General features: G+C 43.3%; 1 protein-coding gene across 1 annotated transcript in view; it reads right to left on the bottom strand.

Annotated features, from left to right (window-relative positions):
* The window catches only part of ttn.2 (titin, tandem duplicate 2), a 219,604-nt gene that overhangs the window by 62,844 nt on the left and 131,522 nt on the right, over positions 1 to 25,238 (bottom strand). The window contains exons 148-188 of the mRNA XM_028024223.1: positions 24,669 to 24,971; positions 23,999 to 24,556; positions 23,604 to 23,906; positions 23,364 to 23,520; positions 23,127 to 23,269; positions 22,932 to 23,050; positions 22,655 to 22,832; positions 22,287 to 22,571; positions 21,907 to 22,200; positions 21,520 to 21,819; positions 21,071 to 21,379; positions 20,752 to 20,978; positions 20,362 to 20,676; positions 20,142 to 20,256; positions 19,751 to 20,059; positions 19,481 to 19,662; positions 19,248 to 19,377; positions 18,965 to 19,116; positions 18,727 to 18,874; positions 18,411 to 18,631; positions 17,600 to 17,696; positions 17,186 to 17,482; positions 15,886 to 16,185; positions 15,485 to 15,799; positions 14,972 to 15,195; positions 14,583 to 14,733; positions 10,689 to 10,970; positions 10,297 to 10,599; positions 9,905 to 10,210; positions 9,089 to 9,370; positions 8,347 to 8,534; positions 7,257 to 7,368; positions 7,030 to 7,168; positions 6,678 to 6,841; positions 6,443 to 6,594; positions 5,643 to 5,799; positions 5,254 to 5,535; positions 4,869 to 5,168; positions 3,978 to 4,271; positions 1,832 to 3,836; positions 558 to 1,245 (exon numbers count right to left, since the gene is read on the bottom strand). Of these exons, the coding sequence (XP_027880024.1) occupies positions 558 to 1,245; positions 1,832 to 3,836; positions 3,978 to 4,271; positions 4,869 to 5,168; positions 5,254 to 5,535; positions 5,643 to 5,799; positions 6,443 to 6,594; positions 6,678 to 6,841; positions 7,030 to 7,168; positions 7,257 to 7,368; positions 8,347 to 8,534; positions 9,089 to 9,370; positions 9,905 to 10,210; positions 10,297 to 10,599; positions 10,689 to 10,970; positions 14,583 to 14,733; positions 14,972 to 15,195; positions 15,485 to 15,799; positions 15,886 to 16,185; positions 17,186 to 17,482; positions 17,600 to 17,696; positions 18,411 to 18,631; positions 18,727 to 18,874; positions 18,965 to 19,116; positions 19,248 to 19,377; positions 19,481 to 19,662; positions 19,751 to 20,059; positions 20,142 to 20,256; positions 20,362 to 20,676; positions 20,752 to 20,978; positions 21,071 to 21,379; positions 21,520 to 21,819; positions 21,907 to 22,200; positions 22,287 to 22,571; positions 22,655 to 22,832; positions 22,932 to 23,050; positions 23,127 to 23,269; positions 23,364 to 23,520; positions 23,604 to 23,906; positions 23,999 to 24,556; positions 24,669 to 24,971 (11,786 nt within the window). The remainder of the gene's footprint in view (positions 1 to 557; positions 1,246 to 1,831; positions 3,837 to 3,977; positions 4,272 to 4,868; positions 5,169 to 5,253; positions 5,536 to 5,642; positions 5,800 to 6,442; positions 6,595 to 6,677; positions 6,842 to 7,029; positions 7,169 to 7,256; positions 7,369 to 8,346; positions 8,535 to 9,088; positions 9,371 to 9,904; positions 10,211 to 10,296; positions 10,600 to 10,688; positions 10,971 to 14,582; positions 14,734 to 14,971; positions 15,196 to 15,484; positions 15,800 to 15,885; positions 16,186 to 17,185; positions 17,483 to 17,599; positions 17,697 to 18,410; positions 18,632 to 18,726; positions 18,875 to 18,964; positions 19,117 to 19,247; positions 19,378 to 19,480; positions 19,663 to 19,750; positions 20,060 to 20,141; positions 20,257 to 20,361; positions 20,677 to 20,751; positions 20,979 to 21,070; positions 21,380 to 21,519; positions 21,820 to 21,906; positions 22,201 to 22,286; positions 22,572 to 22,654; positions 22,833 to 22,931; positions 23,051 to 23,126; positions 23,270 to 23,363; positions 23,521 to 23,603; positions 23,907 to 23,998; positions 24,557 to 24,668; positions 24,972 to 25,238) is intronic.

Below are 25,238 nucleotides of genomic sequence, written 5' to 3'. Positions count from 1 at the left end.
AGCAGTGTCAACATCTCGTTTAAAGATTATTGATGTACTACAAAAGCCAGGATGTGTTGTTAACAGAAAAGTGAAGGGGATAACGGAGAAAAATTATAACATGATGCCAATAAGCAAGATTGATTTTGAGGGCTTTTTCTGAGTTAATGCACTTTATGGAGCAAAGTTTTAACATTCATTCAAGAGCAACAGACGGTTCTTCTGCATAAACATCTCTGTTCATAAGGAATTAAGTGTACATTATATTCATTTCATCTTCAATTTTTTTTTATTCAGCAACTTAAAATTTTTCTGTTTTGTTATATCTTATAAATATACCTAAGTTTAATAATGTACAAAAACCATAATTTTCTGTTTATTCAGTAAGTATTTAACATGGCTTTCACAAAATAATGTTAAAAGTCAATCAGCTCTTTTAAAATTCTGCATATTGTGAAAACTTTTGTCCTCTTGGTGCAGGAGAAAACTCAGAGTTTTTAAGATTAACCTATTAATTGATAACTTGCATCCCTAGTTTCTAAAGCTACAACCTTTTCAAATAGAGACCTTAACTTTACCTTAGTAACTTCAGGGGTGTCAGGGGGTCCAGGTCTGTTGAACTGAGTCTTGACAGTTACAGGTCTGCTTTCCATGGCAGGGCCAGTTCCCATCTTGTTCTCTGCTCTCACTCTGAAGATGTACTCATTACCTTCCACCAGTCGGGTGACGTTACAGTAAGGAGTGACTACAGAGGCGGAGTATGTGGACCAGACCATTCTCCTGGTCTCACATTTCTCCAAAATGTAACTGTCCACTTCGCAGCCTCCGTCGTCCTCTGGACCGTCCCACACCACTCTGCATTTGTCAGCTCCGATGCCGGTGATCCTCAGGTTCCTCACTGGTCCAGGCACATCCAAGACGTTGACGTTTGCGTAAGCTGTGAAGGTGCCAGCTGTATTAGTGGCAGTGATGACGTACTTGCCGGTGTCTGAGCGTCTGGACTTGGTCAGAAGAAATTTGGAATAATCTGAACCAGTTTCATAGCTCATTCTGGGATTGTCTCCCACAGCTTTGTCTTTTGTCCATTTGACTTCAGGCTGCGGTTTTCCTCTCAGGGCAGCCTCCATCCTGACTGACTCTCCAGCCTTCACTGTCACAGTTCCAGCTACCTTCAGGTCAATGACTGGCTTCTGGATCTCCTCCCTCACCACAATCTCAGGGATCTTCACCCATGCACTTTCTCCGCCTTCATTCACAGTCTGTACCCTGAATAAAAAATACAAAACTTTTATTTTCAAAACACTTGTTAAAGGTACTAGGGAAGAAATCACAAGAAAAAAAAGTTACATCTCTCAGTAAAAGCTAGGGCTGGAGAATAAATTAATAATTTATATTGTGATCAAGACGCGATCTACACCAACAGAAAATACGTCTGATAAAATGTTCAATGATTTCACTGAACTCCAATCCAGAACCACACAGCATTCTGGGGAATGTAGGCAGAGGAAAACCTCTAACCATTGATTCTCTCACTGCTAGCTAAGCAAGGCTGGTGGCATCAACTAACTCACTCGATGTTGGCTTACCTAGCAACAAGTTGTTGAGTAACTTGTGCAGCAATAGTTTCATGTTTTGTTATTGTGCCTTACAACTGCTTAAAATTAAAAAACAGCAGCATAAAGTGTAAACTGTGGGTAAAACAGAAGGTCACGCCACTATTTTGGTTGTATTTTAGATAGCTAAAACAAAAACAAAATTATTGTGATATGTTTTTCAGCTATATCATCCAGTGCTAGTAAAAATGTACTAAACAAAGAATATTTCTTAGAAATATAATCAAGTTTTAATTTACCTGAATGTGTAGGTTTGGTTTTCAACCAACTTGGCAGCCAAGAAAAAGGTATCCGTTAGTGTACTAGTGTTGAGTTTCTCCCACTGTTCAGCATCTTTGTGTTTGCACTCCAGATTGTACGAGAGGTTGGGGCTGCCACCGTCATAGTCGGGCTTCCTCCATCTCAGATAGACAAAGTTTTTACCAATGTCGGTGGCTCTAAAGTTCTCCGGCTCACCAGGCTTCTCAATGGGGTCGATGGCCAGCAGAGGAGTCTTGATCTCCACACTGGGGCCAGGTCCCAGCTTGTTGACGGCGCAGACGCGGAACAGGTACTCATGGCCCTCCATCAGTTTGGCTTTGATCTTGCGATTGGTGCAGTTGGAAGAGATCATGGACCACATGCTAATGCTGGGCTCACGGCACTCCACAATGTAATTGGTGATCTCAGACCCACCATTGTCAATGGGTGCCTCCCAGTTGACCATACATGAGTCCTTGGTGGCATAGGTTATGTGCAGATTCTGGCAGTGACTTGGTCTGTCCAGGACATTAACTGTGATGGTGCAGGAAGCCTCACCACCCTCATTCGAAGCCTTCAGTGTGTATTTTCCATGATCATTCCTCGTAGCTTCTTTTACCCTGAGGTGAACCACCGGGAGGTTCTGGATGATGGTCACTCGTTTGCTGTTCTCCATAACTGTCTCCTCCTTTGACCAAATGACCTCAGGATCAGGACGGGCCTTGATGTAGCCAATGATGTTGATGTTGTGGCCGACACGCACGGTTAATCTATCGCGACAGGTAGCCTCCATTTCAATCTCAGGAGGGATGAGGATATCCTGAGCAGTGATTGACTGTGGCATTTCTTTTGGCTCTCCGTCTCCAATCATGTTTGAAGCATAGACTCTGAAACTGTAGCTCACACCTTCTTCCAGACCCTTCACCCTGTAAGCACACAACTTGATGAGGTCATCCAGGTTCACTTTCTTCCAGTCCTCGGTATCGGCTTTCTTCATTTCCACTGTGTAGCCAAGGATGGGGCTGCCTCCATCTTTGGAGGGTTTGGTCCAGACCAGGTCAGCAGTGTTCTTACTGTAATCCTTAACTTTGGGATTTATAGGAGAGCTTGGGACTGAGATGGGTCTGCAAGGCTTGCAAGGGTCAGAGGTAGGAGAAGGACCACTATAGCCAGCAATATTCTCTGCAAACACCCTGAATTCATATTCACTTCCTTCAAACAGACCCTGGACTCTGTATCGGAGGTCCTTGCATGGGGTCCTATTAACACGGATCCATTTTCCTCCCTTATGTCTGCGCTCTATGAGGTAGCCAGTGATCTGGCTGCCACCATCAGCTAGAGGCATGGTCCATCCGATTGTGACAGCATCCTCAGACAGCTCATAATGCTGTGGTTTACCAGGTGGACTGGGTGGCATGAAAGTGTGTTCAGCCACTGTTGGCTTGCTCTCCAGTGGAGCACCCACTCCCATCTTGTTTGCGGCACGAATGCGAACCACATACTCTGTTCCTTTCTGCAGGCGAGTAATCCTGAGCTGAGTTTCAAGGCTGCCAGAGCTAACGCCTCCCCAAGTCTCCTTGTTGGACTCTCGTTTTTCCACAATGTAGTTGGTGACGGGGCTTCCGCCATCATCCTTGGGAGGGCGCCATTCGATCGTCATGGAGTCTGGAGTGACTTCCATGATGTTGACGGGTCCAATAGGTGCAGCTGGAACATCCAAAACAGTTACACTCAGGGCCACGGTTTTCGTCCCTGCCGCATTGGACACAGTGAGCAGGTAGGTGCCTGTGTGGTTCCTGGTACACTCGTTGATGTTGAGCACAGTTGAGAAATTGTCAGTATCAATTTTGATGTTGCCCTGGCTCGTGATTTCCTCCCCGTCAATGGACCACTTGGCAGAGGGAACAGGGATTCCTCTCATTATAGCTGGTAACCTGATGGTGGTGCCGGCCTTCACAACGATGCCTTCAATCAGCTTAACATCTACCTCGACAATTGGAGGGACTATGAGAACACAGAAAACCACGAATTACTCTACATTTTCACGTTAATTTGATGTATCACAAACAAAGACATATGGATAATAATAGAATAACTAAAGTTGTACACTGGTGTATCGATTGGTGTCTATTTTCTGCTGCCTACCTAGTTTCTCCTGGCAGAGGATGGGCAGTGTGGTGTCAGGTCTACTGAGGCCAATGGCATTTTCAGTCCTCACTCTAAAGCGGTAAGTCTTTCCTTCCTCCAAGCCGGTAACATGACTCTCTGGGATGCTCACAGTCTTCCATTCTTCCCACTCTTTGGCTCCTTCTTCCTGATACTCCACAAAGAAGCCAGTAATCTCACTTCCTCCATCGCGATCAGGCCAGTTCCAGGCCAACCAGACCTCTGTTTTGTCCACATCAGCATGATGCAGGTCTTTAGGAGGACCAGGAGGGACTGAAGCACAAAATGACAAGATTGTAAAGTAAGTAAGGTAAAGTAGTTATAAAAAGTATGTGTAAAGCAGTGCATAAATGTTCCAAAAGAGGGTGCTGTTGTTTTCTGTAATTGCTGGCACTACCACAATTCCGACATGTTTGTCCTGCCGGGGACACCGTAGCGCAGGGGATTTCTGCGCGCAAACTGCCGTATTCTTTACAGTGTGTTTACTGCCTGTAAGGTAAGCAGCAGCTCTGCTAGCTCGGTGTAAAATATACATTACATTAATATACCGATCCATTTCTGTTTGTTCAGTTTGCCTGTTAAGTATAAATTACATTTTGTTTTGGTGATGTTTGATTATTTTGTAAAAAGAAAAAAACGATTGAATGCTGACAGTGTGTTTACTGCCTGTAAGGTGAACAAAATAAACGCGCCAAAGTCTCCCCACAACGACGAGCCGCCTGTCTGATTCCTCTCCTGCACGGAACACATCCCACCCTCACACAAACACAACGCAGAGTCCTTTGGGTGTCTTCCAGCAGCTGCAGGGTTAAAGAGGGAAAGCCTGGGTTACATATGTATTGAATAAGTATTTACTTTTCTGATACTTACAGAGAGGGTTCATTGCCTTTATAGCTTTTGGTGTCTCAACAAATTCGCTTCGGCCATAGTGGTTTTCAGCAGCAACTCTGAATGAGTAGGATGTGCCCTCCATCAGGTGCTTTAGCATCATGCTGCGCTTCTTGGAGGTGGAGCAGACAGGAACCCACTGAGTGGATGCAGTGTCTTTCTTCTCTACCACAAAGTTAGTGATGCGAGAGCCGCCATTGTCTTCCGGATCCTTCCACGACAGGTAGGCGGAGTCACTTCTGACGTCAGACACCCGGAGGTGCTGAATAGGACCAGGTTTATCTTAAGATAATAGAAAGAAAATGAGGAAAGATTTATAGGTGACACTTCTATTATTGTTCCTTGTCCACCTTAATGCCATACTTACTAAGAACCAGCACAGTGCAGGTAGCAGTCTTGGAACCGGCCGAGTTTTCCACCGTCAGAGTGTAGTCTCCGCAGTCTCCACGGTTGCAGAATCTCATCTCCAGCTTTGTACCAGCCTGGTTTGTCTCAATGTCAGCTCTGGTAGGAACCTCTGCATCGTTCTTCTTCCAGGTGACTGTGGGGAATGGCACGCCTTTGATGGTGGCCATCAGGGTGATGTGAGTACCAGCCATGGCCTTCACCTCTCGGGTCATTCCAGCATCCAGAATCAACTCTGGAGGCTCTGCAATAAGAAATATCAAATTATGCCAATTTATTTCCAATATGATAAATATCACCTACAATTTAGTTTGTTGTGGAGTTAGATAGTTTTAGAAGCTGATCACTCACCAAGTCTCTCCTGTACTCTGATTGGCTCCTTCAGGTTGGTTGGGTCAGACTCTCCAGCTGCATTCACAGCCATGACTCTAAAACGGTACAGAGCACCATCTTCCAGGTCTATCACCTTAAACCTGGTCTCCTGGCAGGAATCTGGAGTCTGGTTCACCTGTTGGCCAAAGAAGGGTGAAGGCTGACCATCTTATTTTTCTCAAAGACCAAGGAGAAGCACATAAGGTCCTTCAGATAAAAAACAAATGGTGCATTTACACCAGCCTTGTTTAGGCCACTTTAATAAACATTTTATTTGTTTGGGTGGAAAGTCTGTTTCGTTTGGGGTGGTGTGAATGTAAATTCAAACTCTGATGTTTATTAAAAAAATTAAAAGCCTAAAAACCTGTCTTGGTTCAGCTAAAATGAACTCTTGGGCAGTTTGAATGCATGTGTGAATGCCAAGCAAACCTAAGATTGCTCCAAAAGCAGTAAGTGGACTACAGCACTGGGCATTCTGGGTAAATACAACCAAAAAATGCCTGAGTCTAGCACTACCAGAAGAAATGCCCTGTAGTCTTTTACCAACAACAAAAAAGAAATACTACAATCACTAAAATCTGATGCCACTTTTTTTGTTTCTAAGTTAAGCTTCCTTCAGAGGTTCTTGATGCAGCGCATCCCCCTCCACAGGTGAAGAGGGGAACAATTTTTTTAAAGAGTTTAGTGCAGTTTAAAAGTGAACCGCAAATGTTGCACTTTTGTTTCCAGATCAAACTGAGTCTACCGGCCTATAAGGTGTAAAACACCCTTAATCTCACCTTACTCCATTCCTCTTGCCCAGCCTTCTGGAACTCCAGCAGGTATCCGAAGATCTTGCCTCGTCCGGTGTCAGTGGGCGGCTCCCAGGACAGAGTCACTGACTCTTTGGTGAAGTCGATGGCGCAAAGGTTGACAGGTGGACTAGATTTCACTGAGGCAGAAGAGTTCTTCAGTCATTATTGCTGCTAACTGTATAAGGCTTATAAAATTGAAAGTTTTAAAACGTGAGCCTACCGATGGGATCCTTTGCAAAAACTGGTTTGGATGGTGGACTCGGGTCGCCAGCTCCCACTACGTTCTCAGCACTGACTCTAAACTCGTATTCACAGCCTTGCAGCAGCTCCATCACACAGTACTCCACTTTGGGGTAGATTCTTTCTGTGTTGCAGCGAACCCATCTGCAAAAATAACCATTTCACCCATTTTTTAAAATAATCTGAAACATGGAAGTTTTACATGCTGAGGATAATGTGCCTGGAAAATGAAATCTTCCCATCTTCCTGGAAATGTTTTGGTCATCTAAGAAGCTGTACCTTGTATTTTCTCAGTTACAATTGTTGCTTATCAGCGCTGTGGGATAATGTACCTGCTGGCCTTGGTCTCCTTCCTCTCCACAATGTAACCTGTGATTGGTTTTCCTCCATCAGCAGGTGGCTCCCAGCTGATCAGGGCGCAGTCATGGTAAACTTCCTTCACTGTGGGTTGCTTTGGCGCATCAGGTACCTCTGCAATGCATACATACATAATGGTCAGACACCATTTTAACTTTTATCCTACCTGGAGAATGGATTTGTTTATTCAGCATCAGCTTACTGAAGACATCTCGAGCTTTGGTCTCCGCTGACAGGAGTGGGTCACTGATGCCGTACATGTTTTGAGCCATGATCCGGATGATATACTCACGACCTTCGATCAGCTTTGGCACCTGTATTAGGACACAGCGACAAACAGGCATGTGGTCAATCTCTCCAATTGTCTACTGTCCAATTTTCAGCATTTAAGCTTCCAGAGTTTTCTGGTAACTTTTCTGAAAATGGGTTTTCTCTCTATTCTAGCTGAAACTATTAGAAGGACCTAGACACTAAGATCCACAGAAAGTATTCTGAGCTTGCAATCTATTTAGTGGACAGCAGGGGGTTCGGCTCCTATTGGAAGGACTTACTACTATTGCTCGGTTTCAGACACGTGACCCGGATGACAAGCAAAATTCAGATGGACGGCAGGAAGGGGATCTCTCCAGTTCAAAACAAAGCAAAGTTGATCACGAGTATACTAACGCCCTAAATAGGCTGGAACACACAAGGCATCTTGAAAAAATAACGTTTATCGTGCTCTCTACTAGAACGGTTGGAACAACTGTACAGGACACAGACTTTAGGCATTTTGATGCTGGAGCAACAGAAATAAATGGGCTGCATTTACTTCCGGCCCTCCATCTGCATTGGGAGACATTGGTGCTACGTCATCTGGAACCCAGCAATTAACCTTTTCCAAACACTTTTATTTATTCAATAAAATGTGAAAATTTGTGATTGATTTGAAGTAAAACAGATTATGTTTGAAACTGCTTAGGGCTGGGCTAATTTGAGAAAACCAACTGTATAAAAAGTTTGTACTTATTTACGACTAAAACTAACCAATGCTGCCTTATACAGATGTTTTTCTTCTTTGGTAATGAGCACAAGGCTTCAATACTGAATCGGCTTAAAAAAAAGGTAACAAGTTATAAAAGGATATAGTCTTGATAAAATAATCTTGCATAACAGTAAATCATTTATCCACGCCATTATTTTTTCACATTCATCCAAACCAGAAAATACAGAATAAACCCTATTGTATTTCTGGGTTGTGTATATTTATTTAAGTATGTTTTCTGCTCAAGAGTTTGGAGAATAAAACTGACCTTGCAGGAGGTTCTGGTGGAGGAAGAGGTGACGGGCATCCACAGGTCTCTGTTGGTGTCTCTCTTCTCGATGATGTAGTTGGAGATGGCGCAGCCGCCGTCATCTAGAGGAGGGTTCCAGGAGATGACCATGTAGTTTCTGTAGACTTCGTTGAACACTATGGGGCCCTCTGGTGGCTGAGGACGGTCTGACAGGAGGAAAAAGTCGCACAAATTAAAGCTAAAGGTAATCTTCAGATAATACAAGTTTAAACTGTGGCAATAAATGATTGATTTTTAGGGTTGCCCAAGTTAGATAGTGTGAGAAAACCACAGTTTTGTGTTTATTCAGTCAATATGTAACAGCTGACAAAAAAAATTATATAATGTGATTCTTTGCTAAAATTCAGCATTTGAAAAATTCAACCCTTTATATTATGGGAAGACATTTGGCCCTCAAAATAAGACTTTTGAAGAAAATGACCACTTATCAATTAACCGTTAGTCGTTTGTTAAGAGCAATCAACTTCAGATTAACCCAATAATCAATAACTCCTACTTCTGTTCAATTGGAGAAATCCCTGAAGAGAGAATAGAATCTAGCAGAATTGCATAGGAAGGCAATAGCCAGACTAATTAAATTAGCACCTTTCAGGTTTTCAGTTTTTACACATCTTATTATTTTTTGGGCATTTGGATATCTGATGACTGAAGATTGTGATTCAAACCTGAAGATGGACACAAGTGTCTCGTTGTGACTCACCAACTACAGTGATGGTGCAGATTCCGGTGCGAGGCCCGGCGGCGTTCTCGACGCTGACGCAGTAGCGGCCACTGTGTTCTCTCTTGGCCTTGCTGATGTTCAGGCTGAGGTGGCGTGCGGTGCTGTGAAGGTTGATCTCTTCGTCTGATTTAAGCTCTTCGTCGTTCTTCGTCCAGGTGATTGTCGGGGCTGGCTTGCCGCTGTAACGTCCTGATAGCATGCATGGATCTCCCACCTTGACCATCATTGTGTCTCTGAAGTCCAGGTCCAAAGTAGGTGGCTCTGAATTGGGACAAAAGCAGTTTGAAATCTTTCAGAAATTACATGGTTTTATTAGAAGAATAACATTTGCCTCCATTAATGCAGATTAATAAATTGGTACAAATGAATCTATAAAACTATCTTTGGTCAAACCCCTCCATATCTTCCCTCACTTATCAACATTTCCAAAAATATTCATACTCTGTGTTCTAATAAATTCATCATTATGATCGTATTAACAGTTTGTACATTATTTTATTTATCTGCATCCAATGATTGGAACAACTTACAAACAACACAAAATCTCAGTACGCCAACTTCAATATTTAAGTAACTCAGTAAAAGCCACCGCACATGTTCAATGTATATGCTTTTAAAAACTGTTGACTTGTCATGTGTATTATAGTACTTTTAGTGGTTGTATTTTTTTCCTCTTTTTTATGATATTCTTCTGTTTTCTGTTGTATTATCTTTAATGTTTTCTGAAAATGAAAATTTGTTATCAATCTCCTCACCTGGTTAAATAAATAAAAGATAAGTTTGTGTGTGACTCACCGAGCTCGTCCTTGCACTGCACAGGTTTGGTGGGGAAGGAGTGCTTGCCCTGCCCAACCTGGTTGACGGCTGAGACTCTGAACTCGTGACTCGAGCCTTCCTTCAGTCCAGTTAGCGTGAACTTCCTGTCCATCAGCTTGTCCTCACCTCCGATCCGAGTGAAAGTGTCACGGCCCACCATTCGGGACTCAAGGACGTAGGAGGTCACCTCTGCACCACCGTCGTATTTGGGTGGTCTCCAGGCAACAGAGATGGAGTCCTTGGTAACACCTGTGACAATCAGGTCCTCCGGACGCTCCGGGACGGCTGCATGAGACAGAAATTAGTTTCAGAGCTGCAGTTTTTCTGTATTTATAACTCCGAAGAATAAAATTTCCCTGTTTTGGACTTACAGATTGGGTCTTTAATGAGGACCATCTTGTCGGTCTCGATGAAAGGTCCCATTCCGATGATGTTCTCAGCTGCGATCCTGAAGAAGTAGCCCTTGCCTTCGATCAGTCCCTGCACCACAGCGTTGTTCCTCGTCACCGTGTAGGACACCGAGGTCCAGCCCATTCGGTCGGACTCTCGTTTCTCGATGATGTAGTTGGTGATGGCCGAGCCGCCGTCGTCTTCAGGGAAGTACCAGGTCAGTTTGCAGGAGTCGGTGGTCAGATTCTCACCAGCGAAGGGAAGACCGACAGGTCCAGGAACATCTTAGGGAAGAAGAGGGACAAAATCCAACATTCAGGAACTGTCTTTAGAAAGATAAATAATACAATTTCTTCCAGAACTTTTCACTCACCAAGAACCTCAACGATGACGGCCTTCTTCCTCTCACCTCCCTCGTTCTTGGCGCTGAGTGTGTACATGCCCTGATGTTGCCGTCTGCAGTTCTTGATGACCAGAGAGTTAGAGATGCCCGTCGTCTCCACCACGGCCTCTTTGGGCACCTCGGCGTCGTCACGGCACCAGGTGATCTGCGGGGCGGGTTTGCCTGACACATAGGCGATGATGCGGATGGTGGCTCCAGCGTGGACCACAATCTTTTCCTTCACTGAGGCATCAAGGTCCATCTCAGGAGGAACTGGGGATGGAGATAGTTTTTAATTAAAGGTGACCTATTATGAAAATGGAAATAGAGCGAGTAGACTTTTGGCCTTTCGACTTAAAAAACAACAGTCCTCAAACGTAGTTCAAAAGCTGAAATCGGGCAATAAATCCATCTTAAAACCGAAAGATATTGCTGAAACATTTGCAGAATTTTACAAGGCTTTATACCGAGACACTGACACTTGCGGTGATGAGAGTAAGATAGCTGACTACTTACAAAATATAAATATTTCTGAATTATCCGATATTGTAGCTAAACAATTAGATAAGCCAATTCAAGAAGAAGAAATTAAAAACGTTATCTCATCCCTTAAAAATAATAAGAGTCCTGGTCCCGACGGTTTCATAAATGAATTCTATAAATGTTTCATAGACATCGTTACTCCACTTTTATTGGAAGCATACCACTTTTCTTTAGAAACTAAAACAATGGCGCCATCCTGGTCTGATGCCACAATAGTTGTTTTGCATAAAGAAGGTAAGGATCCCACTGATTGTGGGTCATATAGACCATTATCGATGCTTAATGGGGACGTACGCATTCTAACTGGTATTCTGGCGAGACGATTAAATGTTATAATAAATCAAATCATACATCCAGATCAAACTGGATTCATTGTCGGGAGGTACTATAGAAATAATCTGCGTCGTTTATTGAATATTATGTCTCACCAAAAAGAAAAGAAAGCTATGACAGCTGTAATATCTTTAGATGCCCAAAAGGCTTTTGATCGCGTGTCATGGAAATACCTTACTCAAACATTAAAGAGATTTAAATTTGGGCCCAAGTTTATAGATTGGATACATACATTATATTCATCCCCACAAGCGGCTGTAAGAGTTAATGGTTTCAGGTCAGCAAGTTTCAAACTGGAGCGCGGATGCAGACAGGGCTGCCCTTTGTCACCTCTTTTGTTTGCAATTAGTATCGAGCCATTAGCCCAGCTTATTAGGGACAATAATGAAATTAAAGGGATTTTGATTGGCACAGAGGAACATAAAATATCTCTTTACGCAGATGATGTACTTCTGTATCTGTCTGATCCTACATCATCAATACCACGTCTGAGGGAAATGATTTCTGTTTATGGACATTTTTCTGGTTATAAAATAAATGTTGATAAGACTGAGGCAATGGATGTCAATAACAATATTCCACTGGGGGTTAAACAACAGAGCGGCTTCAGGTGGCCAAGGGAGGGCATTAAATACCTAGGCATCAATATTTCTCTCTCATTAAATGATTTGTATCATGCCAATTACAGCAAAACACTGGATATAATTAAAAATGACCTAGAGCGATGGTCAGCATTGCCTTTGTCCCTCCTAGGTCGCATTGAGACCATTCGTATGAATCTGTTACCCAGATTATTGTATTTATTCCAGATGTTACCAGTTGGCATACCAAAGTCCATGTTTGTTGAATTGGATAAAATTATATCAAAATTCATATGGCAAAGCAAGCGCCCTCGCATAAAATACAAAACACTACAAAGAAGTAAGACGGAAGGGGGCCTCAATCTTCCTGTTTTGAAATACTATTTCTGGGCAGCTCAGTTAAAGCCTCTAATTTCATGGATCCAACAGGATTCTCAAACAAGATGGCTGAGCATTGAGCAAGCAAAGTGCTCAGTACCATTAAAAGTATTGCCATTTTTAGATATCCTAGTAAAGGATCTGCCATTGTGGACTAAAACCACACTTAACATTTGGAACAAAGTGCGAATTTCTTTCAAGCTACCAAGAGGTTTGTCAATATTAACAAGCATTGGACATATTAAATCCTTCACACCCAATTTCTTAGACAAAAAGTTTTCTAAATGGGCTGAACAGGGGCTTACATTTCTTCATCAGTTGATTGACAGGAACAATCTTATGTCACTTGAAGAGTTATGTAGGAATTTTCATCTCCAGAAAAATGATTTCTTTAGATATTTACAGTTGCGTTCTTTTTTGTCTGCACACAGGGACTGGGAAAGAGTACTAAATCCCACACCAATAGAAAACCTCCTAATCCATTACCAGAAAGGGGGAGGAGATAAAAAATTGATAACAAAGTTATATAGTGTATTCCTGTCAATGAACCTTAACAAACCCACTTGGACAAAACAAAGATGGGAGGCAGAGACGGCCAAAAAAATCTCTGACGAAACATGGGAGGAAGTTTGGACTGAGGCACATAGAGTTACAAACTCAAATACGTGGCGGGAATATAAATGGAAAATTATTAGCAGATATTTCAGGACCCCAGATGTAGTTTCCAAGATGGATCCTAAAGTACCAAGCTTGTGTTGGAGAAACTGTGGCTCAGCGGTCCCCAATCATACACACATTTTTTGGTCATGCCCCAAACTTCAAAACTTTTGGGATGAGGTGTACAGGGCTATAAACCAAATCTTCCCGGAAGTTACACCAAAGGATGTTACAGTTGCGTTACTTGGTATTATACCAGATGGTTTGCAAGGACGGACCAAAGTATATCTGTTAAATATCCTTTTTACAGCAGCCCTGAAGTGCATTACAATCAGGTGGATGCAGTTGGAGCCACCTTCCTATGACTTATGGATCCAAAAAGTAAGGGAATTGTATAAAATGGAACAGATAACCTATTCATTAAGATTTCAAAAAACCACTTTTAGTTTGCGCTGGGGGCCAGCAGAAGCTCTGTTGATGTAAATAAGCCTAACAAGTTTGTCTCTTGGCATATGGTGTTTAGCTATCCTGCCCAAAATGTATCTTTATTTTAATGTTGTATGGTGAGGAGTCTACAAATGTGATGCTGAGGTTGTAAGATATCATGCCAAGATGTTTATTTTATTTTATGGAAGATTTCATATTGTCAACACTTGTGTTATGTACCATTGATGTACGGCTGTATTATTGCTCTGTAAAATAAAAATAAAAAATGTAAGTTCTAAAAAAAAAAAAAAAAAGGTGACCTATTATGCTTCCTTGAACAGGTTAGGATAGGGCTTTAGGTCATACAAAAGATGTTTATTATACTTTATGGACAAGATATTTCTTAGACAATGACATTTTAGCTGTTTTAGGGCCTCGTATCACTTTAAATCCAAATGAGCTGCTGATGGAAATGCCTCCCTCACCTCAACATTTTCACTTGCTTGTGAAAATGGCTCCTAACAGACGGAACCATATGAACACCTTTGAAAAGCAGAAGTGGGGCCTCCTGCACAACCAACAAGTCAACAACAAAACCTTTGCCTTTTCCAGCAGCCATTGTACAGAGCATACAGTGGTGAAACCAGCTGACCAAATGTGCTGGAACTTAGCTTGGGTTGCTAGGTGACAGGCAGAACTCTGCTGGGGTTGCTAGGTAACGGTGCAGTGCCTGACGAATGAGACTTAAGTTTCGATAGGTTTTTGAAACAGCTCAGTTTCTAGACACCAAAAAACATTAACTTGTCACCAAAAATTTTCTGTTTCTTTTAAAATTGCTTGCATAATTTTTAGGAGCAATTGAGCCTCAAATGGAAATACAAAAATGTGAAAAATTTGAATTTTACATGATATTTCCTATTTAAAGTTTATATGTCCACACTTTAATGGTTGTTGATCGGATCCTTACTTGTTCTGTCTTTGGCTTCGATCAGCTCAGACACGAGACCTGGGTCTCCCACGCCAGCAGAGTTCACGGCCCGGACTCTGAACTGGTACAGCCCTCCTTCTTTCAGGTCGGTCACAACAAACTTAGTTCCTCTGATCTCTGTGTCCTTTGCCTGCAGACACACAAACACATCAGTACTGAGAAAACACAACACCTTACCAAGTATTTTTGGTGCAATTTTCTTATTACTTGAAAAAAGGCTAAACTAACTTACAAGTAACTTTTTACAGAGATACAGGTGCTTGTTTAGAGTCAATAATTCCTTAAAATTGATGAAAACTAGAAACTAGACCAAAAATACTTGGAAAGATTTGGTGTTTTTGCAGTTTGGGCTTCAGAAGAGACTCTACCTTCTTCCAGCTCTCGTCGCTTTCAGGCTCCTTCTCTTCCTCAGCTTCGCTCAACAGCAGCCTCCTCTTGGCTTTCATCTCCTCTTCCTCCTTGTTTATCTCCTTCAACTCAACAATATAACCTGTCACCTTGGACCCTCCGTCTGTAGAGGGAGGGAGCCACTCCAGCTCCACCGTTGATTTAGTCCAGTCCATCACCTTCGGGTAAGGTGGCCCTGGAGGCTCTACATAAAGAAAATGTAAAACTTCAGTTTGGATGCAACATTATAAGGATTAAAAACACTCAACTCATTGGCGGAAGTGAGAGCATTGAACAAACAAATAATCATCCGTCCACAACACACGGCGCTAAATATTAAAACATTATTTAACCAAGTCTTGAAGCAGATAATTTGCCTTTTGGAATTTGAATAATGGAGGTACAGCCTAATTTATTTTAAAGTAACCTAACAAAGTTTTTCTAAAGTGCAGGAAGACCAGGATTATGGAGATCAGAGCAATACAATGACGTACTGATGGGGTCTCTGCAGAGTACAGGGTCAGAGGGTAAGCTAGGCAGACCACAGCCAGCGGCGTTGATGGCGATCACCCTGAACTGGTACAGGGCGCCCTCCAGCAGGCCTGTAACGTCCCAGTTGTTGCCCAGTGGGAGCGCACGGATTGGTTCCCGGGTAACACGGGTCCAGCGTTTGGAAGTGGTCTCCTTCTTCTCGACAAAGTAGCCAGTGATGGGGGATCCGCCGTCATATTTGGGCTCATCCCAGTTGACGGTCATGGACTCCAGACAGACTTCAGTAACTGTTGGTTTCTCACACTGACCGGGAACGGCTACAGTAGGACACGTTGGTCATCAGTTATCAAGAATATTCACAGGAGCATCAAATATGTTATGTTTAAAACCTCTCTAAACTTACTGAAGAGGTTTCTGGCCTTCTCAGGCTCACTGATCACTGCCGGTCCGACTCCAAACTTGTTCTGGGCCATGACTCTGAACTCGTACTCGTGGTTCTCTGTAAGACGTGTCACCACATAGGCGCACTCTTTCGGGTCGTTGGAGACGTGGACCCACGTCTTTCTGTTGTCCTCACGCTTCTCAACCACATAGTTGGTGATCTTGGATCCACCATCATCTGTGGGAGGGTTCCAGGCCAGGCCGATCCTCTCCGCAAACACCTCTGTGAACTTGATCGGACCCACTGGTGGGCCAGGAGGTCCTGGAAGTCAGAAATAAAAAAATATAATTTTTCCATTCAGTTAAATCATCTTAGTTAATGTTTAGCTAAAATGATTCATGTTTCTCACCATTATGCCCAATGAAAAACATTAAAAATAGTTAATAGTTTTGTAATAAAAATGTCATTAAGAGATTATTTAGTGAATATTTTGGTATCAGGAATTAGCCTTGTTTTGCTTTATGCACAGAAATGATGCTAAAGATCTAATTCGCATATAAAAAGATTTCTAAAATGAATGTTTAACATTAGTTAATATAATAATTATAATAATAATAATTTATTATTATTATATACATTATACATTATAATAATAGTAATTTAGTTAAAAATGTCTACACAGCCAGTGTTGATTTATCTGTATTTTATTTTGAAGGTGAATTCTGAGGTCGCAGTGCATTATGGGTAGCAGCAGCAGTTGGGAGAATCGTTTTGGGAGAAAACCTTCCTATCTATATTTAAACTTCACCTCCTATGCTTTAAGTATTTATTTACACATTCAGCAGCAATGACTGCAAGTTTAATTTATGTTCTGTTTAATACTATATGTTTGATAAGAGCTGATTTACAGAGCGTTTTGTGAAAATGCTGATACCGGGAATTAGCCTTATCCGAACAACTTGTTTTGCGTTAGCATCGTTAGCAATGACGCTAACTGTCTAATTAGCATATGACTTTTTATCATTAGTAACAGCTAAGGATAACGCTTATGCATGCTTAAGGCACTAGCGATTTTATTTGGTGGATTTATTTTACATGAAAAACAGCTGATGCATATTTTATTTTCTGTTTATATTTTAGTTTCACTTAACTCTTTTCATTGAGCTTTCCAAGCCATAATAGTAAAGAATTGAAAGCTGTCAAAAAGACCTTAATAAAGAAGTTTCAGTTTCCTGGCTTGTGAAAACTTGATTTTGGCTTGCTGTTTAATAGTGATAACATACAGAGTGTATCCAACACCTAGTGATAACAGTAAACTCACCCAGCACTGCCAGCTTGATGTCCTTGGAGACAGTACCCAGGCTATTACTGGCCGTCAGGCTGTAGAGGGCGCTGTCGTTCCGGCTGGCCTGCTGGATCAACAGTGTGCACTTGTCTGGGGTCACCAGTTTGTTGATATGCTGGTCATACTGGACAGCAGCCTTTTCCTCGGGTTTGGCCAGGCTGGCCTTGTGCCAGGTCAGCGTTGGGAAGGGACAGCCGCTGATCCTCGCCACGATGCTGACGTCGCAGCCCTCCTCGCCCTCCATGGCTTCACGCAGCTCAATGGTGGGAGGACCTGCAGAAAAACAACAAACATCAGAAATTAACTAATGGCTTAGAGTCAAATCTAAAATAGTTTTAGACATGTTTCCAAGGGAAACATTAAGAAATGACTGAGGTAGTTGTCACTCACATGTCTGATCCTTGATGACCAGAGGTCCAACAGTGGCAGAAGGTCGGCTGGGTCCAGCTGCATTCACAGCTTTTACTCTGAATTCATATTCTCCTCCCTGCAGGTCAAATTTGGTTTAATTTATTCGATTAGGACAATTCATGGCAGTGTAAGGAAAGTAAGCACAATATATTTCTATACAAATCACATAACAGAACACAGTACATATAGTTCTAAACAGAAACATAAATATAAAAACAAAATACAAGACACTCAATATTAAGCAGTGGAAAACATCAAATAGTACATGACTTTTTTGCATTCAACCAATTTTTAGAAATTGCACTTTTCACACTGATATAAGCTTGTAGCCCATCCCATGAACGTGCTCCTCTGATAGACGCCGCCTTCTGGCTAAACTGTGTTTTGCACCTCAGTATGTTTGTATCTCACTATCCCTTTCTTGAATAACATGACCTAATGGTGGTGGGGCAAGCCCTTTAAAAACCTTAAGAATAAGACAGACGTAATGATAAGAATCAAGGTTTGAAATATCATGGGATGGTTTCTTGTCAAAGAGAGACATGATGGGTTTTACTACACTTGAAATTATATGTGACCAGGTTGTATAACAGTACATTATATGAGGGAACTAAATTACTGCATGCATATAAATTCTAGCTGACTGTGGTGAGAAAAAATTATATATAACAGAAGTTTGCTCAATTGAACTTTATCACATTTGAAGAAAATCAGTTTAAGGTCTCCACTGTATTTTGACAAAGTACCACTGCTGAGTGCTGTATCTAAAGGCAAGAGGTAGTAAACTGACCTCCTTCAGGTCCTCCACAATGAAGGTGAGCTCCTCCACGTCTCTCTTGTTGCACTGCTTCCAGGCCTCCTTCTCCTTGCTGCTGGTGTCCCAACTCAGACGCTCGATGATGTAATGTTTTACAGGTGAGCCGCCGTTGTTCTTTGGAGGCTCCCAGCTCAGAGTGACCGTGTTCTTTGTGACTAGGTTTACCTTCAGCTTGGTTGGGGGGTCAGGTGGGTCTGAGGAGGTGGCAAAAGAACAATAAACTTTATAGACACGATTATGGAAATATAGTGTTGTATGTGTGCAGCTGGAAAAGATGGATTGTCCTTACAGATGGGATCTCTGGCTCTGATGGGTTCGGTTGTCTCGGTAAAAGGACCAAATCCCAGTCTGTTTTCTGCTCGAACCCTGAACAGGTAATCCTGACCCTCAAGCAGGCCTGGAACCACAAAGGCCTGGCTAGCACACGCGGCATTCACCTGGGAGTAAAATAAATTGGGCAAATTTATCATTCAAGCACAGGAAACATGAAGATTGCAAGGCAGAAAATCAACACACTGCCTTTTTACCTTGGTCCAGGCCTTGTCAATCACAGACTTTTTCTCAATGAAGTAGCTCTTGATCCTCTCTCCTCCGTCAGTGTCAGGGAGCTTCCAGATCAGCCTCATGGTGGAACGGGTTACATCAGTGACCTTCAGGTCCTTTGGAGGTCCAGGAACATCTTCAAACAAAATCAAAAGCAAAGTCAGACATCCATAAATATAAAATGAACAATTTCTACAAGCCAACAATCCCAAACCATAAACTCAGGTTAGTTCAAACAGAACGTTTCTGCTGATTAAAGGTCCATACCGACGACAATGACTCTGACGTTGACATGTTTCTGTCCAGACTTGTTCTTGGCTGTGATGGTGTAACGTCCAGAATGACTCCTCAAGCTCACAGGAATGTTCACGACTGAGGTGGTGTCTGTGGACTCAACCTGGAAACAGTCATAAGCCTTTTAATACGAACCCTTTTAGGTCTGGATTTGATATGCTTACTTAATGAGCCTCACATACCAAAGAACAATCAACTATCCTTACCTGAGCCTCAACAGGGATTGTGTGCAGTTTGTTCTTTTTCTCGCTCTTGGCTTTGCCTTCATAGTCCCATGTAACCTTGGGAGCAGGCCGGCCCTTAATGGTTGCGGGAATCCTGATTGGATCTCCAGCACGAATGTTGACTAGTTCCTCAGCCATGACATCAATTGTAATGACAGGAGGAACTGTCATAAAGAGAATACATCAACAGAAGGTCAATGACAAGTAAATTGGTATCTGTTTGCTGTTTTGACAGTTCAAGGTTCGACATACGTTGGACATCCTCTATCAGAACTTCGCTGGTGCGTGGGCTGGGGTCGGACTCGCCGATGTCGTTGACAGCGATGATCCTGAAGCGGTAGCGTTTCAACTCACGAAGACTGGGCACGGTGAACTCCGTGGTGGGGTGCAGGCTATCAATGTCATTGATTTTGTGCCACTCTGATGAGCCTTCATCCTGAATCTGGATAATGTAGCCCTTAATGGGGCTTCCTCCGTCACTTTCCGGTGGCTTCCAGGACAGCGTGACGCTATGCTTCGTTTTATCAGCAACCTCAGGAGCAGCAGGCATGCTTGGAGGAGCTGGGAGGTGAGAAGGAGTTTGCATTTTTGTAAACCATGTATTTATTAGCTTCAGAAAATATTCCTGCTTTGATGAACTCACTGATCGGATCAACTGCAAAGGCAGAGTCAGACGGCCCACTGAATGGTCCAGTTCCAGCTGAATTAGAGGCAGCAACCCTGAATTCGTACTCAGTTCCTTCAAACAGTCGAGTCACCTGATTGAAATAGTGATGAATGTGTTTAGTGTTTTTGATGTTTCATCTATTAAAGTGACCACAATAAAATCCCTTTAAGCAACAAACCAATCCGAAGAAGCTCACCTGATACTCCCAACCTTTCGTGCCTCTTTTAGTGACTGGCGTCTTGTTAACTTTGGCCCAATAGTCTGTTCCTTTCTCTCTCTTCTCCAACCAGTACCCAGTGATCATTGAGCCTCCAGTCTCTCTAGGAGGCTCCCATGTTAGTGTCATGGAGGTCTTGGAGTATTCTGCAATAGTTGGTTTCTGTGGTGGGCCAGGAAGACCAAATGGATCTGTGATAAGGACTTCCTCCGTTGTACAGGGGTCAGATATGCCGTACTTGTTTTCGGCTCTGACTTGGAACAGATAGGTCTTGCTGGTCTCCAACTCCCACACCTATAAAAGGAAGAGCGTTAGCCCTCCACTTACAGTCACTAAGCGCTTATCATTAATGCTTTTGTTGTGACATACCCCTAATTTCCTTTCAATAACGGCATTGTTGACCACTTCCCACTGCGGCTCTGGTGGAGCCTCTTCTCCCTCTTCTGGCTCAGGCTGGTCTTTACGCACTTCCTTCCTCTGAATAATGTAGTTGGTCAGCTCGCTTCCACCATTATCAACTGGTGGGTCCCAGTTTAAGTAGCAAGACTCGGCCCTGATGTTTGACACAGCCAGATTCCTGGGTGGGGTTGGTCGGTCTGAGGGGAAAACAAACAGAAAGTCAAAACACTAATCTTCATTAACTTTTTAATTTATTTAGCAGCATGTTCCCCGCATGTTGCCCACTCACCAAGCACCATGACATAGACGGTGTGTTTGGCTGAGCCCATGTTGTTGGATGCTGACACAGTGTAGCTGCCGCGGTCCCTCCTGTTGGCAGCTGGGATGGATAGTGTGGTCTTGGCATTCAACCTTCCAGTTACCTCTGTTTCCATCAGCAGTGTCTCTGTCGGCTTGTCGATTAGAACGTCGTCCTTGGACCACTCGATCTTTGGGATGGGGAGTCCAATGATATCAGCGGGAATTTCAATAGGCTCACCCTTCTTCACAGTAATGCAGTCAGCAGTAAAGTGCTTCAGCATGTGGACCTCAGGACCAACTGACAGATTGGGAGAGACACCAAAATTCAGGACATGAGGAAAGACATTACCAGCATACCTACTGGTTTGACTTTGCTTATATAAATGTTTCTCTGAATACAAATGATGCATTGGAAGTTTTAACAAAATGTGGTCTCACCTTCATCATCTTGAATTACTACAGTCAGTGGAATGGATGGCTCACTCTCTCCAATAAGATTGGCACACTTGATTCTGAACTCATACATCCAAGCCTCCTCCAGGCCTTCAACAGTGAGAGTCATGTTGGGGCAAATCTCTGTATTGCAGGGTTCAAAGGCCTGTTGGTCTTGCCTCTTCTTCTCTACAAAGTACCCAATAACTGGGCTGCCACCATCACTGCGCGGTGGCTTCCATGCCAGAGTGATGGAGTTTTTGGTCCTCTCTGTGTAGTGGAACTTTTCAGGGTATGATGGTGGACCTGCAGTCATCAAACCCAGTTATGTTTCAGTTAAAAATCCAGCTCTGAATTATTTGAAACCTGGCGATAAAAAGGTTCTGAACTCACCCTGAGGATCCACAGCTTTGATGGGTCCCAGCTCAACGGGAACACCCAAACCGTACTTGTTCTTGGCGATGACACGGAAGAAGTACTCCTGTCCCTCCATGATTCCTACACACTCGCACTTGGACGAAGCGGTTTCAACAGGCTGCCTCCATGTATGCATCTTGGCATCCCTTCGTTCCACAAGAAAGCCTGTCAGATCGCTGCCTCCGTCATCTTCTGGGTCATCCCAGTTCAGGAAAATCATCTTACGAGTAACAACGACTGGCTTCAAGTCCTTGACAGGACCAGGGACATCTAAAACATTAAATAAAACAAGGCATTAGCATAAAATTACTGGTAATAACAATAGGTTCTTGCAGGTTTGCTGGACTTTTAATTACCCATCACTTCCACTCTGGTTGATGCAGACTTGGAGCCACTGGGGTTGCAGGCAGAGATCTGATACTTTCCACAATCCTGCCTCTGGACATTCTTGATTGAGACAACACTGTCATTGCCCTCACTGAGGAGCTCCACACGGTCTTTATCTGGTTTGCCATCATCCTTTGTCCAGGTGATGGATGGATAGGGTTTACCAGTGACTGTAGCAGGAACACGTAGCGTTTCTCCAGCTCTGATGATTATGCCATTCTTGATGGCAAGGTCCATGTCAATTACTGGAATCTCTGTGGAGTTCAACAAGGAAAGGTTAGAATACAGAAAATACAAATGGTCCAAAAGTAACTATAAGTTCTCATTTTAGGCAGACCTGCTGGGTTCCGGACAAAAACAGCGTCTGTGAAACCAGGTGTTCCTTCTCCTGCAGCATTGCAGGCGATGACTCTGACTGTGTACTTCGCTCCCTCACGAACTCCATAGACGGTGAAGTTACGCTGCTTCCAGGGACGTTCTGTTGATCTAGACCAGTCCTTGGTACCAGCCATTGCCTGAGGAACAAACAACCAGTCTTGTCTCAGTTGGGGTTTTCAGATGATTTACAAGAAAACAAGGTATATTCTGCAGCAAAAACATAAACTAAATCTGACCTTATCCACATGGTATCCCTGAATCTCTCCTCCACCATTGTCAGCAGGAGGATCCCACTCTACTTCGATGGAGTGGTCAGTGGTTACCACCACTCTGGCAATGGGAGGTCCAGGTGGCACTATAAGGTTAGAAGTTGATTAAAATATCATCTGACTAGCATCTTCTGCGGTGAAGATTTAGATTAGTTTACATACAGATAGGAGCCTGTGCTGTCTTAGGCTCAGAGGGAGGACTGAACTTTCCAGGGCCGGCCTGGTTTTCAGCCGCCACCCTGAAGATGTAAGTGAGTCCCTCCAGGAGACCTTCGACGTTCAGCTCCGTGTCTGGGACGATGTTCCTGGAGATCAGCACAGCAGGAAGGATTATTTTCATGAGTTTGAAGACATGCCTTTGTTTGAATGGGAAGAAATGAGAATCTTAGATTTCCTCACCTGTTGACACGTGCCCAGTGTGAGCTGTTGATCTCCCTGCGCTCCACCCAGTATCCCAGAATAGGGCTGCCATTGTCCTTTGGTACGTCCCAAGTGACCAGCATGCTGTTGGCTGTGATGTCGTCAATCTGTGGCTTATCTGGAGCCTCGGGAGGTTCTGAGGAAAATGAAAAATGTTTTATTTTTTTCTACTACTTGCACAGACAAAGCTACTGATAATATTCCCTTATATGTGCATACCAAAAGGATTCTTGGCGATGAGAGGTTTGGAAACGCATGGTGTACCAGGGCCAAACTTGTTTTCAGCTACGACCCTGAAGATATACTCTTTCTTCTCAATGAGCTTGGGCACCAGGTAGCGGCAGCCTCTCAGTGTGCTGGTAACACAACTCCAGCCGAACTCCAGCTTGGAGTTGTCCTTCTTCTCCAGGGTGTAGTTGAGGATCTCACTGCCGCCGTCATCCAGAGGAGGATCCCACTTGCAAATGACTGAGTTCTTCCTCACTTCCTCAAACCTAAAGTTCACGGGAGGACCAGGAGTATCTGCAAACACAGTAGATAAGCTCTTATAGTGCGACAACTCAACTGAAGTATTTAGACTGTCCAAATGTGCGATAACATCAGTGTTCCCTTACCGAGCACGTTGACCTCGCAGGTTGCTGAGGCAATGCCGTGGTCATTCTCCACCTTCACCATGTAGACCCCATGATCTGGGCGGACTGACTCATTAATGACGATGGAGGACACGCCCCTGTGGCTGTTATCGATGGTCAGACGTTCATTTATGGTGGGATAGTCAGGCTCCTCCACCTCTGGCTCAGCAGCTTCCTCCTCTGGCTTTTTCTCCTCCTCCTTCTTCTCCTCTCCTTCTTTCTTTTCCTCTCCCTCCTTCTTCTCCTCTTTAGTCTCCGCTTCTCCCTCTGGCTTTTTCTCCTCCTCTCCTTCTTTCTTCTCCTCTCCTTCCTTTTTCTCCTCTCCTTCTTTCTTCTCCTCCTCCTTCTTCTCTGGCTTCTTCTTCAGGGGTTTCTCAGGTCTCTTGCGGAGTGGTTCAGGTCGGATCACCTGGTTGTTCCAGTACCAGGTGATCTGAGGGTACGGTGAGCCAGAAATATTGGCATTCAGGCAGATCTCGCAGCCTCGCTTCACACTGAGACCGGATTGCAGGCTACCACTGAGGAAAACCTTTGGAGGATCTGAAACACAAAGTCCAATTAACTTAAACTTGACTCTAAAACCTAACAGTGGAACAACAGAAGACGAAAGTGGTACTTAGGAGAACATTGTTGAATTTTTTCTTCTCCTTACCAACAGCATCAGAGGCCTTAACGAACAATGTGTTGCGTGACGGATCACTAATGCCAGCAGCATTTTCAGCTTTGACTCTGAACATGTAGTTCTTGCCCTCTGTTAGTCCTCTGACTGTGTAGGACAGGACAGGAACCAGGAAGTCATTGCACCTCTCCCACTTGTCCTCGCCCTTCTGCTGCCTCTCCAGAATGTAGCCCATGATTTTGGCGCCACCATCGTACATAGGAGGCTTCCAGGTCAGGGTTATAGTGCTGGAAGTGGGGTTGTGGGTTTCCACGTCCACTGGCGCATCAGGAGCATCTGGGTCAACAAATGCACAATCCAATTATCTTAAATGGTACAGTCAAGTTAAATTATCAACAGGACATTATTCTGACGACTAAATGGGGAACAAAGTTGTAATATTACCAGAATAAAGTCATAGTTACAAAAATAAAGTGGTAGCACTATCAAAATAGTCAAAATAATAGAACAACAAAGTTCTAAAAATATGAGAACAATGTCATACTGTAGTATTACCAGAACAAAATCGTAATAATACAAGAATAAAGTTCTAATATTAAGAGA

The sequence above is a fragment of the Xiphophorus couchianus genome, chromosome 7 (genome assembly GCF_001444195.1).
Source record: "Xiphophorus couchianus chromosome 7, X_couchianus-1.0, whole genome shotgun sequence".
Lineage (NCBI taxonomy): Eukaryota > Metazoa > Chordata > Actinopteri > Cyprinodontiformes > Poeciliidae > Xiphophorus > Xiphophorus couchianus.
Note: the sequence above shows the minus strand (reverse complement) of the source record. Positions and strands in the feature narration are given on the sequence as shown.